The 15,146-nt window shown below is 40.6% G+C and overlaps 1 protein-coding gene across 1 annotated transcript in view; it reads right to left on the minus strand.

The window, feature by feature from the left end:
• Positions 1 to 1,362: 1,362 nt before the first annotated feature.
• Positions 1,363 to 15,146, minus strand: part of Ubr1 (ubiquitin protein ligase E3 component n-recognin 1) — a 112,025-nt gene continuing 98,241 nt past the window's right edge. Inside the window, exons 41-47 of the mRNA XM_028766833.1 lie at positions 14,693 to 14,826; positions 11,970 to 12,078; positions 10,360 to 10,416; positions 9,156 to 9,233; positions 7,012 to 7,182; positions 5,368 to 5,469; positions 1,363 to 3,843 (exon numbers count right to left, since the gene is read on the minus strand). Coding sequence (XP_028622666.1) covers positions 3,702 to 3,843; positions 5,368 to 5,469; positions 7,012 to 7,182; positions 9,156 to 9,233; positions 10,360 to 10,416; positions 11,970 to 12,078; positions 14,693 to 14,826 — 793 coding nt within the window. The 3' untranslated portion in view covers positions 1,363 to 3,701. The remainder of the gene's footprint in view (positions 3,844 to 5,367; positions 5,470 to 7,011; positions 7,183 to 9,155; positions 9,234 to 10,359; positions 10,417 to 11,969; positions 12,079 to 14,692; positions 14,827 to 15,146) is intronic.

A 15,146-nucleotide genomic window follows, 5' to 3' on the forward strand; every position in this document is an offset into this window, starting at 1 on the left:
AAGAAAGAAAGAAAGAAAGAAAGAAAGAAAGAAAGAAAGAAAGAAAGAGGAAGAAGGAAACACAGCTATGTTATGGAGGCTGGTTCCCAGACTGATAGGCTCAAGCAATCCTTCTGCCTGAGACTCCTGAGTAATTGGGACTGCCAGGCACAAACCACTCACTGTTCTTGGCTTGTAGAATTTTTTTTTAAATCTTCATATTGGTTAATAGTGGTTGATCTACTGTTTTCCAATACTAGAACATTCTGAGTTTATCTGTACAGTCACTCTTGCCTGTGAGTTATTATCTTTTTCCTTTCTTGTGGTGCTGGGAATCAAACCCAGGGTCTTATATATACTAGGCAAGTAGTCTACCTGACCTAAACTCTTATTATTCCTATTTCCTGAGTCCCCTTTAGCATTTATTTCTTGTAGGACAGCTCTGGTAGAGATGATTCTCTTAGCTTTTTATTTGGAAATATCTTTTTTTTTTATTTCAATCCTGAAGGCTAACTTTATCTTGGCTGAGTTTTCCCCATCAGTACTATGTACATCTTAAGTACCTTCTCTTTGCTTCCAAGATTTCTGAGAAATTTTCCATCAGGTAAACAGAGACTCTCCCCCCATCCCCCTCTACATTTTGGTTTTTCGAGACAGGGTTTCTCTGTGTAGCCCTGGCTGTCCTGGATCTCACTCTGTAGACCAGGCTAGCCTCAAACTCAGAAATCCGCCTGCCTCTGCCTCCCAAGCGCTGGGGTTAAAGGCGTGCACCACCACCGCCCGGCAACAGAGACTCTCTTATGCTTGATTCTTTTCTCTTGCAGCTTTGAAAATCTTTATATTTTATACCTTTGAGAGCTTAATTATGACAATGGGGCAAACTTGGTTGAATTAAAACCTTCCGGTTTTGTGCTGTCATAGAATATGTTTAATGTAGGCATGGAACACTACATGAAAATAGTATGTATAAATCTACATGTGATGGGATGTACAGTCAAAAAGTTTGGAGACCAGTAACCCTAAAAGTCTGTGTCTTGAAAAAAAATTAACCTGAGTGTGGTGACAAATGCCTATAACTCAAGCACTTCAGAGGTAGAGGCAGAAGAATCAGGAGTTCAAGGCCAGCCTCAGCTATGTCATGAGTCTGAGCCCAGCATGAGCCCCAAGAGACTCTGCCTAAAACAAGCAAACAAACAAACAAACCAAAACAAAAAACAAAACAAAACAAATCAAAACACCCATGGCTGAGCTGACATACTTTTAAGTAGAGCTCCTTTCTAGGTAAGATTTTTATACTTCAAACCCAAATCCCCAAACATGAGAAGTCCCTTTTTTTCTTTTTAAATATACACATATAAGATATTTTATTTCAAAAAGCACAAGAACATTATACAAGTTTTTAATTTACATTTTTGCAATAAAAGATATCAATATATGCATCATTTGTATAACTTCATCATGAATGGAATTTGAATCAGTGGTATAAACATGTTGCAGTCACTAAATATAGATCATTATCATCACAGTGAACCAAAATGCATAGTTGTTATGAAATGACAAATGACCACTAAAAGGTGAACTCACAGCCCATACACTAATATAAATTAATTATACAGATATATGTTTATCTTTACTGTATCATTAAAATCCTCGCCAACCCCTCACCAATGTTAAAAACACAGAGTCAGAGCCATTCTACTAAACCAATTCTTTCACATACTACACTAAATAAAGTGACTTGGTTGCTTAAGTAAACTTCTTAGCAGACTTAAATCGTTTGTCATGATGAATACTATTAAAAATCCCTTGGGCTGGGGCAGTACAGTGGCCTAAGTCCATCTCCAGTGCAGAAACTTCCATCTCAAGAAGCAGAACTCAGTGATGAATTAGGTTCTTTGGCTAGTGCTAGCTAGTCCTTCTGGCAGCTTGAAAGCTTAGCTCTAGGGTTTACAAATTGAATCTAAGAAGGCTAAAAATAAAGTCTTTATCCTTGGCAAATGGGGGCCAGATGACTAAGGCAGAAATGAGCATCTTCTGTTGCCTCTTCTAGCCCAGATTTCGGAGCTAAACAATCTCTCAACAAATTATAGAAAAAAAATAAAGAGCAATGTTCAAATCACTTACTTAATAATATTGGCAAATGGCACAAGCCAAACACTGAATTTACTGATCTTTGTCTCTTATAATTGCTGTGAACTGTTCATTATAGTTGCATCTAGTTCCTGCTTTCTTTTCAATAGTATTTATCCAAGTAGGAAATCATGATTGTGGGTCTGGTGCCTGCTCACACCAATCCCTTACTGCAAATCTACTTTTTATTCCACACAAATGTCAACAAATTTAGCCCCAAATGTGCATCACTGATCACTTAGCAAATGTATTTTTACTTCCTTGCCTTCACTAAACAGAAGGCAGGAAAACACTTAGACACACATAGGGCAGCAGTAGCCAAGGGCAAAAGAAAATACAATCTCCAAACACATCTTTCAACTGCAATATTACCCAATACCACAGAAGCTAAAATAAGTATCAACTGATCTACTCACAAGTTCTTGATATAAAATGTTAAAGCCAAGAATCAAGAAGTCTATGCACAGACTCGAGAGCTGTATTATTTATAAGCAAGATGGCTCAACCATAGCAGGTTATAACAGGACACTGACCTCATTGCTTCTCCTCCTCCTCCTCTTTTTTTTTTTTTTTGGCTGTTTATATAAATCATAAACTGTAGTTTATGAAAGGTTTCACATAGACATCAAATCAGGGATCTGTTTCTTACAAGCCATAGAAGGTTGCAGAACTCGCTTAAATATGAGTGTTCTAATTTCATCTTGTATGACCATCCACTGGGGCAATTCTCTGATTCTCATTCTACAAAGACTTTGCTTCCGAACAGTAAGAGTTTTCTGAGAGTCAATAGGATGGGGCCACAAGAGACAAGCAATCTCATCACAGAAACTTGCCTTAAAAAATGGAACAGATGGATAACTTGTGACTCCACCGAGCTACCTGGAACCAGGTGAGGAGAACAGGCCTTTTGTATAAGGAATGCATAATGATGAGTACATTCTTCTACTTCTTCTTGAGGTCTACATTGAAAGGATGCTTTCCAGACTAGCACAACTAACACTCTGTCCATAAAGAGATTCAGATCTGTTTCTGGCTGAAACCATAGGTGGTACAATAAGGATATTTCCTTAAAGAATAAAGTTGTCTATGTGTTTTGAAATCTTTTCAGTTGAAAGATACGCAATTCCTCTTTAGAAATCACAGGTGATCAGCATCTTGTCAGAGATCTAACACAAGCTAAATTACACTCAGGAAACACCAAATACAAAAGTGCAAGACATTAACCAGATGGAGAAATGTCCACAAATACTTGATGTGACCTCATTAACTAGATGATATGAAATGAAATAGGGCAGTTAGGAAGGGAAAGGAGTTTTCTGGAAATATTAGCAGAAATAGACACTTGGGTGAACAAGCATTTCTTTAGTGTTCTAGAACATGAAACATTAATCTATGTCTTGTTTTTCCCTTGAAGCTTATGTTTGATAATTGAAAGCAATATTCCATTAAGGAATATTTTATTAATGTATGTGAATCTGGACATAGATCAAAAGACCCTCCGATACTTCCCCATCCTCAGAAATTTCTCTAGAATTTTAGATCAGTCTTTATTATTGATGTCACTCATGATTGTCTTGAGGCAGAGCTGGAGCTCAGAGTAACTGCCAGTTGAATCCAAATAGCATCTGATTAGTCTCCTGGCTCCGAGCGATCTCTTCTATAATGCAGTGCTGTTGCCAGACCAAATGCAGCTTCCGATACCGCTCCCGAGATAAATGAAGTGGGTTTCCCCTCCTTCAGGAAAAAAAAAAAAACAAAGCCGACATCTAAGCATTAATCAATAACAATGGCATTTCTAGTCTTAAGTCAATATACACTACCAAGACATCCCTGCAGTGTGAGCAGAAGCATCAGGACAGGGCTGAGAAACAGGGCAACTTTTCACTGATTACTAAGAACTTGTCACACCACTTAGTTAAGGAAGCAAAAATGGACTCCTTGACTATTTGGGAAATCAGGTCTCATACATGAGGAACATAATGAGACCTCATTTAAACAGGTTCTAACTTGAAGCAGCTCTGGTCTTTTCTGGTGGTTAGCTGAATGGGGTTCTAAAGGCTTTCAGTCTTCACAATTTACCCAGCTTCAGTTTAAGATTTTGTGTAGGAGGTTAGGTTTGAGGCATAACACTATGCCCTTAACTCCTTCTTCTGCTTAGAAACAGTTTGTTTTATAACCACCCCAATGATTCATCTTGCACATGCTTAGTTTCTTGTTTATGTTTTTTTTCTCAGTCTTGTTACAGTATCTAGGCTGGGTTTGAACAGTGATCCAATGACCTTCCTGCTTCATCCTCCCAGGTAGCAGGGCTACAGACAGATGTGCATCATTATACCTGGCTTAGCAAATGTTTAAGTAACTACAATTCTATTCCAGGGTTACCTAGTTTGCATCACTGTGACAGCTAACCCAAACCCCTGAAGTCTGTTGAGTACAGGGCATCTCAGCCCCTGGAACATCATCAAATGTCTCAGCTCCTTGTCAACTTTCACACTGTTTATTATTAACTTAAAAATTCTACATTTTTATACTTTTCTAGACCAACTCAAGATTATCCTGGGTTATTAACTATTTTGTTGTTGTTGCTATTGGTTTTGTTTTTGAGATAGACTTTTACCAAGTATCCCTGGCTGGTCACTATTCAGATCTAAAGAACCTTAAATTCACAGAGACCCACCTGCACTTGCCTCTTGTGCACTGGAATTAAAGGTGACCTCCACCCTGACCAGCATTAAGTATTTTTACCACTCAGTACCTTCCCCTTAAACTTAAAGGCAAGTCAAATGTTGTCTCAATAAAAACAAATCCCTACATAATCCAATAGATCCCAAGCCCTATCTAATGACTCTACTCATTTTGGATGATATTTTAAAAGAATAACAAAGTTTGGGAGAGAACTCTGTTAGTAAAGTGCCTGCCATGCAAGCATGAGGCCCTAAGTTCAAGGCTCCTAACCTACATAAAGAGCTGAGCGTGATAACGTGTGGTGCTGACCAGCCACCCAGACTCCTAGAATCAGTGAACCTGTCTTACTATCTCACCAGGGCAAGGTAGGCTGAAGAATGGGCTCAGTGGTTAAGATACTTACTACTGTTGCAGAAGATTGAGGTTCAGTTCCCAGCACCTAAATGGCAGCTCACAACCATCAGTAACTCTATTTCTAGGTTTTTATGTTTAAAGAACTGTTAATATACACATACAATAAAGCAAATAAAATATAAGACAACTGATTACACCTTCCATTAAAGAAAATCTTACTTTAGCCCTGGGTCTGTTTCTCCATATTCATCCAAGTAAGGAGCTGGGTAGGCACAGCCTCTGGCTTTTCCTTCCACCAGGACCACTCTGCATTCTCTGATTCTGAAAAATAAAACAAATGTCAAGAAACACTGTTAGATACATATATGCAGATGATAGACATTGAACCAAAGTTAAAGACAAGACATGGCCAGTAATCATTTAAAAAAAAATCAATAAAAAGGCAATACAACCGTGGATGAATACACTAAACTGTGGGGTGTTTTATTTGTTTCTGAAGATAAGGTCTCTCTGTGTAGCCCTGGCTGTCTTGTAACTCGCTCTGTAGACCAGGCTAGCCTTGAACTCATCTATCTGCCTCTGTCTGCCCCATGCCAAGATTAAAAGGCATGTGCCACTACCACCCAGCAGTAAACTGTGTTTTGTCTGAGTAGAAGGAACAAATACTGCTGTTTTTCTTGATGCAATAGAAAAGGATCCATGGATCTAGAGAAATGGGAAATCAGTAATTCTGGCTGGATATACTGAAGGGGAAACTGCCCTGTGAGTCACAGGACTCTGAAGAAATGTGGCTGGGGCTATTTCTGCCTTTTCCTAACTTGCTACTTAGGCAGAAGGGGGCTTCAAGGAAGGACAGAGCATCCTCCAGTCTAGAACTGTCAACCAAGGAAGTGTTAAAGGCTTTCCTACTTTAAGCCAGCCTCCAATAGTACTTTGAGGGCCCTTGAAACACTTATTGCAGAGAAATGGTTAATGACCACAATGAGAAATCATAAGACAAACAAATTATAAATATAGAGTTGGGATAGGCAAGCTTATTCCTGTGGCTTCTCTAGAAGCAAACAAGGATTTGAGTTTGACTTCTTTGCTGTCCTTCCTCTTGTTTCAAAGGTTACCTTTAAGCAATGATAATACCTCACAGTAAGTCTTTGGGGTTTTTATAGACAAAAATTGAATTTCACAGGAAAAATGGACAGAAAAAAAACACAGAAATCGACTTTAAATTTTACTTCTCTCATGTAAGCTATCTTCTCCATAAACATCTATCACTATTGTTCTAAGTAGTCAATCTTTTGTTTAAAGAAGTAAATAAAAACATCTAAAAGACAAACTTAAGCAAGAAGGCACTTGGGAGGCAGGATCTCTGGAAGTTCAAGGCCAGCCTGGTCTATATAGAAAGAACCTGTCTCAAAAATAAGTAGCTGGGTATGATGGAACACGCCTTTAATCCCAGCACTCTGGAGGCAGAAGCAGAAGATATCTAAGTTCCAGGCCAGCCTGGGCTACAAAACAAAGACAACCAAAAGCTACATAGAGACAACCAAAGCTACATAGAGAAATCCTGTCCCGAAAAACCTAAATAAATAAACAAGTAAATACATTCATAAGGAAGTCTAAAGTTAATCATTTACACATACTTTATAAGCATAAGTTTTAAGATTTTTAAGCTTTCTTTTTATATCTAAATATTAAACTACTGGAATCACTGATATATAAAGTCTATACCATTTAAGATTTCTCTAACAATGAAGGAATGTAAACGGATTTTTTTTTTTTAAGAACTACTTATTCTACTGGCATATTCACTGGATACATGGTTTCCACTAAGACCCTTGGTGAGCCTCCAGATGACCCCATACTCACTTTAGGAAGATGCAGACTCCAGCACCACAATGAAGTGCATGGAAAACGCATGCTCCAACCTCTTCCCCATTCACTATCTCTTGGCAACAGATGTTCTGAGAGCACAGGATGGCCCCACAGAACAGACAGAGGACAGGATGCTTTCGCTCATCATCTGCAGACCGTGGACACCTCAACAGGGGAAGACACATTCAGTGTGTTGTAAAAACAGGAACCAGATCATGTATCTACTTAGTAATAAAGTATGTTTCCATCACTCACCCTACTCAGCAAAGAAATCTACTAAAAGACAAAGGATGTTTAATTAGATGATTGCTCCTTTATTTTACTTGAAGAGTACATTAAAAAAAATGATTAAGGGGCTAGAGAGATGGCTCAGTGGTTAAGAGAGCTTTCTGCTCTTCCAAAAAATCTGAGTTCATTCTAGCACCTCACAACTGCCTGTAACTACAACTCCAAAGGATCTGATGCCCTCTTCTGGCCTCCATGGAAATTTGCACACATGAGGCATATACACACATTAATATAAGTAACTCTTCAAAAAAATGTTTTTTAAACTTAGCTCCACTTAAAGGAGGCCTATGCCACCAGAGACTCTTGCTCCAGGTGACCAGTCAGCAAAGCCTCCTGAGCCAGGCTCATCTCTGTGCCCACTGCTCAGGAATTTTGCTCTAGCTCAACCTCCTATACCAAGTGATGGACCCCAGTGTCCCCTCCTCGAGCCACCCTATGCCTGGGAACCTCCTGTGCCAGACCTGTACTGCTCTTTACCTTGGTGAGAGAAGTTTCTTACTGCAGTGGGTACTTGTTAATTCACGGAACTGCTAAATATGGCAGGAATTAGCAACTGAGATGGGCCAGCCACAGATGGAGCATGTATATCAACCTTCCCTACATGTTCTGACAAATGCTGTCTCCTGATCCTGGCATGGCTGCTGTGTACATAAGTGCATAGCAGTTGTCATTACTTGCAGTTAAAAATTCCAGTGTGGACTTGAATCAGTTAAACATACTTGTTACGCTTGTAGAGAAGACCCAGGTTCAATTCCTAGCACCCACATGTGGCTCATAATGATCTGTAATTCCAGTTTCAGGGATCCAATGCATTCTTTGGGTATCCATGGGCATTAGACATGTCCATGGTACACATACATACATGTAGGCAAAATACTCTTTTTAAAAAAAATTGTTTTATTTATTATGTACATTATTCCTGCATGTATGCCTGCAGGCCAGAAGAGGGCACTAGATCTCATTATAGATGGTTGTGAACCACCATGTGGCTGCTGGGAATTGAACTCAGGACCTCTGGAAGAAGAGGCAGTGTTCTTAACCTCTGAGCCATCTCTCCAGCCCCAAGGCAAAACACTCCTACACATAAAAAAATAAAATAAAATCCAGCACGGAGTAAGGAGGGGCTACTTAGCCACCAGCTGAGGAACTATTGGAAGCTGATGTCTGCTGGGGGTGAGGAGTCACTTTTCTTGGTGGTGGTGGTGGGGTGGAGCCACTCGTAAGTTGCCCATCCCCTACATCCACGCCCATATGGGCAGCACTAATAGGACTCTGAGCTAAAAAAACAAGAGTGTCAAGTTTCAAGGGAGGTGTGTTTGGAGAGAATGCTCCGAATTGAATTGGATGAGGGTAGAGGAGAGTGGGTATGATCAAAACACACTATATACATGCATGACATTTTCAAAGAGTAAGTAGCAGGATATAAACAAGCAAGCCATACCCAGAAATCTGTGTTTATATGTGTGGGGCTCAGAAGACAACTTAGAGGAGATTGTTCTCTGAGTAAGCAGGCTTGGTGGCAGCTCCCTCACCAACTGACCTCTCACTAGACCCTCATTGGTAACTTGGTCACTTCGTCACAATAATTTCATTGGTTGTAGGGTAGGCCAAATACAAGCTCAGGAAAGTTATTGTATGCTCGCTTTCTCTCTCTCTCTCTCTGTCTCTCTCTCTCTCTGTCTCCCTCCCTCCCTTTCTCCCTCCCTCCCTCCCTCTCTCCCTCCCTCTCTCTCTCTCCCTCCCTCCCTCCCTCTCTCTCTCTCTCTCTCTCTCTCTCTCTCTCTCTCTCTCTCTCACACACACACACACACACACACACACACACACACACACACAACTTTTCTTCTTACCTAAAGTGAGAAGCTTGATTTAGAAGACAGCTGTAGTCATCAGGAAGCTCTATCAAACTATTTCTTTTTCTAGGGTACCTAGAAGCATAGTTTAAAAGGCAGTTTTATATAGGAGCAAGCGGATTAAAACTGAAGAAGCCTTCAAGGCATGGTATATTTACTTATCTATAAACTAAGGTTGAATATATTCCAACCATGGGCATATAATCAACTTAATGTTTTCAGGAAAAATAAAGAAGAGAAATATTAAATGAACTCTGTTAAGATCTAACAGTTCAAGAGACAAGAGATGAAGGCAAATGTATGTTATCTTACAATCTTTACTTCATCCCCCCCCAAAAAAATGGTACTAGGAATCAACTCTTGTACCAGTTTATTGAAGCAATTCAATCCACATAAAAATTAGATGGTACACATAATCACATAATGTAATATAAGCTAGGTCACAGGTAAACATGCCATTTTCTTGTATGCTGTTTAGGGATTTAGGAGGCTGGCAGATATATAGTACATATATTCACATGCCAGAGAAGATAGCTTCATGGAAAAGGTGGCATTTGGACATGTACTTGAGGGAAAATGTAGATGCTGACAGAATCATAACTCAAGAGAAAAGCGGGCTGAAGAAGCTTCTTGTTAGTTTGGAAACAATCTCATTTCTTTACAAAGCCCATTCGAGCCTATAACTCATAAACCTCAATGCTTCAATCTCTTGAGTGGCTGGATCACAGGTATGTGCTACCATGTCCAGCCTAAAAAAAATTTGTCTTTTTTTTTTTTGAGGTATGCATGGGGTCTCCTACTTTCTAGGCATATACACAAGAAGGGGAGAAGACTGGTCAGAACTATTTACATCATTATTCTCAAAGGGTGAGGGCACTAGTTTATATGACAGTGTAAACGGCCATCTCCTGGCTTAATAAACTAGCAGCTCCCAGACACAAGCTCCTTTGCCTTTTGACAGGCAGGTACCAATTTAAGGATGATTCCTCCAGTGGAGCTGGTGGCTTCGGACAATTTAAGAAGGAAGGGATAACCATTCTGAGAAAAAAAAATCAGTGCAGGAAGAACCTGATGTCTGTCAAAGACCAACAGATACACAGGAAACAGTGAACTGAGAATAAGGGGACAGACCAGAATTAAGGTAAACCAACCAAGCATTTAGAATCACAGTTCTAGATGTATCAAAAATAGTAAAACCAACCTGACCACAGCACTTTTCCGCTTCAAGGAGTTGAGTAAGGCAGGATCTCCACACCACCTGTAAGTGGAGCCAAGGGAAAAGAAGGCTGGCAGTCAGAGGCTACTGCCGTGGGCATTAGCTGCTCTCTCCAATCCCCACTCTGTGTATTTAAGTTTACCTCTTTATCTCCTTCCCTACCCTTCCAACCCCTTCTAAATTATTTTTCAAGGATTTGGTCAATTAGTCTTTAGAACAGAAACCATCTACCAAGCTAAATGAGAAATTATTACCAGGAAATAGCAATACAAGTAATAGGGACTCTGCATATAGCATAGTATGGGGCACTTGCCTAACCCAAGGCTCTAGATTCAACCCTCAGACAGAGGAGAGGTGGAAGGAGTGATAGGAGGACTGAGAAGGCCCTTGAGATAAAAGGCAAGTAAGCCTTAACTATCTGCCCTAGTGCAGGTCGGAAGAGTGGGAGGAAAGCCGGCACCACTGTTGCCCTGGGTCAAGTCACCAGTGGGTAACAGGATCACAGCAGGCTTTTCTGGTGTCTCACAGTCACTACTGAAAAGGTGTCCTAGGAGGCAGAGAGAGGTAGCTGGGAACTCTGGAGTCCTTATCCTTCCTTGCTTCTAGCACCTTGCTTGTGCCTCCCACTGGCTACACCTACACTGAATCCAGATGACAACGAACACAGAGACGTCTCCTGCAGAGCAGACTTGAGGCAAGCAAGACCAGGGAGAGTCAAATGGCAGAGACTTCCCTAATGTTTAAACTAAGATAGCACATCTGAGACTCAGCTACTCCATCCTCAACTACACTATAAATGAAGTTTGTGTGATTGACTGTATTAAAACAAGTGACATTAATTCCTAAAAGCAATTCATTTTGATTGTATGAGAGATCACAACGCCCACGAGAACTTAGGAAGCAAAGCAAAAACCTGACGGAGAGCCCAACATGAGACTAGAAGCAGGAGACAGACAGGCTAACATTCACCCAGCTCTGACCTGGGCGTGAGAAAGAAAAAGGAAGCAAGGAGGACAAACAAAATCATGGGAAATAGAGAGTTCAGAGTAATACACTGAAGCCGACTGAAAGACCGGTAGGACAGACAGATGCAGGGAGAGGAGACACTGGAGATGGACAACAAACAAGAGGTCAGAATCCCGTGTGGCAGAAGGTCTTTCTGAAAGGGAGGCCATGCCTCTCTAGGTCATTTCAGGGCTCATCTGCTCCCCCAGATGCCCGTCTCCCAGCCACTCTCCTGACGTGGTCTACCACATTCTCCAGTTTCACATACAGTTCCAGTTTTCACTCTCTTTATCCTTTTACATAAGGTTCCATGTACTGAGAACTAGATTCAAATGTGCTACATCATCAAGGGATGGCCTTGAACTTCTAACCTCTAGACTCTACCTTCAGAGTTCAATCTGGGCTACATTAGTCCATGTCTTAAAAACATAAAAACAAACGTTTCAAATTGAGCCCTGGAGGAGTCTGTGGATGAACAGAGTTTGGGGTCAACACAGCAAAACACTGTATCAAAGCCAATCAAAAATTAAAATAAACATAAAAAATTCAAACTAGATAAAACCCATCAATCATATTTATCCCCATAGTACCTCTGTAGTAAGGGCCTTATGGTATCCCAATATTCCTGGAAAAGCAGGAACAAATTTGTGGGTAAAGATAGATAGCTACAGAGTGCACTGAATTCTCCTTCACCAGAATCTGCAAGAAATATCAAGATTATTATTATTACTACATTATTCTGATCTACTCAGTGTGAAGGAGCTTCTTCATTATTTACACTCATTTCTATCTGCTCCATAAAACAGTGGGTGGCAAGTAAGCCACAGTGATTCTTTTATAACACAAATCTGAATCACCCTGATCAGAAGGCTCCTATGACTAACCACTACACTTAGTATGCAATACAAAGTCTCTTCTTCTGGGGATAGTCTGTGGAGACAGGTGGTGCTTTGCTAATGATAGAACCCAGGGACTGGACTGGTGATATGCTCTACTGAGCTACACTCTAGTTCACAAAGTCTTTATTGCGGCATAAATGCCAGATGAAATGCACACATCTGGCTACCGCCTGGGCCTCCCTGCACAGTCGGTTTCCAGCTGGAATCATGTCTTCACTGTTCTCTTACAACACCTTCACACTGATTGACATTGTTACCAAGCAACACCTTCACATTGATTTACATTGTTACCAAGCAACACCTTTACATTGATTTACATTGTTACCAAGCAACACCTTTACATTGATTTTCTCTTAAACAGAAATACTCTTCAACTCTCTGTCCAGCTCAGCTCCATGTATGCTGCTCTTTGTTTAATGTCTCCATGGAGAATGACGACCTATGTCCAAGAGTCCTGACCCTGGCCGTGGTCAGCTTTACTTTGCAGGACTCATCACCACTTGGTACTATATCATGCATATTTAAACTTCTTTATATTAGCTTGAATCCTAACAAAAGAAAATACTTTATTTATTTATTTATTTATTTATTTATTTATTTATTATTATTATTATTATTTTTGTTTTTCAAGACAGGGTTTCTCTGTGTAGTCCTGGCTGTCCTGGAACTCACTCTGTAGACCAGGCTGGCCTTGAACCCAGAAATCCACCTGTCTCTGCCTCCCAAGTGCTGGGGTTAAAGGCATGTGCCACCAGTGCCCGGTAATACTTTATTTTTTTATGATAGTTTTGGATAAAAGTACATGAATTTTTTATGTGTGGCAGGACATAGAAATTACTGAGAGAATAACATCCTATTTTATAGAGAACCCTGACAAAACTTGATCACACCTAGCCTACTGAACTGAGTTCAAGATAAGGATGTTAACCCCATTTATGCATTCTCAAAGGACAAAATGATCCTCTGGAAAATCCTGGTCAATTTTAAAATCAAACAAATATTCTAACTCTCACAAAGAGGACACAGTAAGTATGGAAGTCTTCTCTGCTTCTGTCTAGATTTAGAAATAAGTAAAGGAACAAGAAATGATGCTGTTAGTAAATACAGGTGCTGACATTCAGAAGGCCTTTTTGATCATTATTTTAATCCATCAGTATAGCTATATGTTCAAAATCCAAATTCAAGTATATAATAAAGTCACCATCCTGCCTAAACATCTCTAATTCCCTGTATATCCTTATATTCTTCATAAAGGTAATTAGTTTATTTATTTATTTATTTATTTATTTATTTATTTATTTATTGGTTTTTCGAGACAGGGTTTCACTGTGTAGCCCTGGCTGTCCTGGAACTCACTCTGTAGACCAGGCTGGCCTCGAACTCAGAAATCCGCCTGCCTCTGCCTCCCAAGTGCTGGGATTAAAGGCGTGCGCCACCATCACCCGGCTGAGTTTATTTTACTTTTGAAGCAAGTTCTCACAATATAGCTTAGGAAGCCTGGAACTCTCTATGTAAACCAGGCTACCTTCAAGCTAACAGAAGTCTGCCTGCCTCTGCCTCCTGAGTACTGGGATTAAATTGTGTGCCACTACATTCAGCTTGCACATATGTATTTTTAAAAAATTGTATGCATACCTGTGTATGTACACATGTACATGTATTTGTGTGCACTTGTACATGCTCACAAGCCTTGCTTTCATGTGGAGGCCAGCGGACATTTTTGAAGAGTTAAATTCTTTCTTTCTACTTGGTTAAGCCAGATCTGTTTTGTTTCTGCTGCTATACTGGGAACTCCAAGCTGGGCCACAGCCTTCAGCCTTCACAGCCTTCTCCTGTCTCTGCTCTCATTTCTTCATAGCAATGCCAGGATTACAATTGCTTGCCACTGCATCTGGTTTTTAAATTTTTATTTACTTTTTACATTTACTTACTTACTGGGGGAGGCGAGGGGCATGACTACCCCACCGTGTGCATGTTGTAGGTTTGAGAACAACTTGTAAGAGTTGGTCTCCCCTTCTTCTGTATGGGTTCCAGGCTTGGCAACAAGGGCCTTAGCCAGGGAGCTGTCAAGCCGCCCTACACTCAGCCTATCACGTGGGGGATAGGGATTGAACTCAGATCATCATGCTTGCACTGCTATCTCCTGACTGTCTCTCCTTCCCCTTGCTCACAGTTTCTAATAATTCAAGCATTTAACTACACACACAGGAACTTCCAGTAGGCTTTGTAGCTTATATGAAACCAAACTGGATTTTGGCCTCGCTTTTAATTTTAACTACCCCTGGGCAGGGGCACCTGGGATCAGCATGAACACAGACAGGGCTGTGTTCTGTCTGTAGGGCAGAGGTGGTTCCATTGTTCTCTCTGTCAGTGAAGACAAGTCTCCCTTTGCTCTCTGATTTCAGTCTACTTACTAGCAAACAGTTCTTCAGGCGGAGTTACCCCAAGTAAATAGTGGAAGAGCAGCGCCGCACAGCGGAGGTAAGGGGTGATGCCGGTCCTCAGGGAGAGCCACAGGTACCAGCCGGGAGCGCCACGCCCAATGAGACTAGAAGGCAATGATTCCAGAACAGAACATTTACCAGATTGAAACTAGGTTTTAAACATGACCCTAAGCATTTAAAAAAAAGTATTCAGCTAGCCAATAGTTTTTAATGTATCTATTTTCTAAAGGAAACCTTAACTTTTATCTCTTTTTCATCAGGTAGGGTTTTTAACCCCTTTTCTTCTGTCTGACAGCGACACTAAAGCCCTATGAGCATTAGGCAGAGACTCTGCCAAGGGTGGAACCCCAGCCTCGTCCAGGGAGACTCTGAAAAGTGAATAGCTTTGGTTAGGTAAGGAAAAAAGAAAGTGAAACTAGACAAA

This window comes from Grammomys surdaster, unplaced genomic scaffold, assembly GCF_004785775.1.
Source record: "Grammomys surdaster isolate TR1022 unplaced genomic scaffold, NIH_TR_1.0 170, whole genome shotgun sequence".
NCBI classification, from domain to species: Eukaryota; Metazoa; Chordata; class Mammalia; order Rodentia; family Muridae; genus Grammomys; species Grammomys surdaster.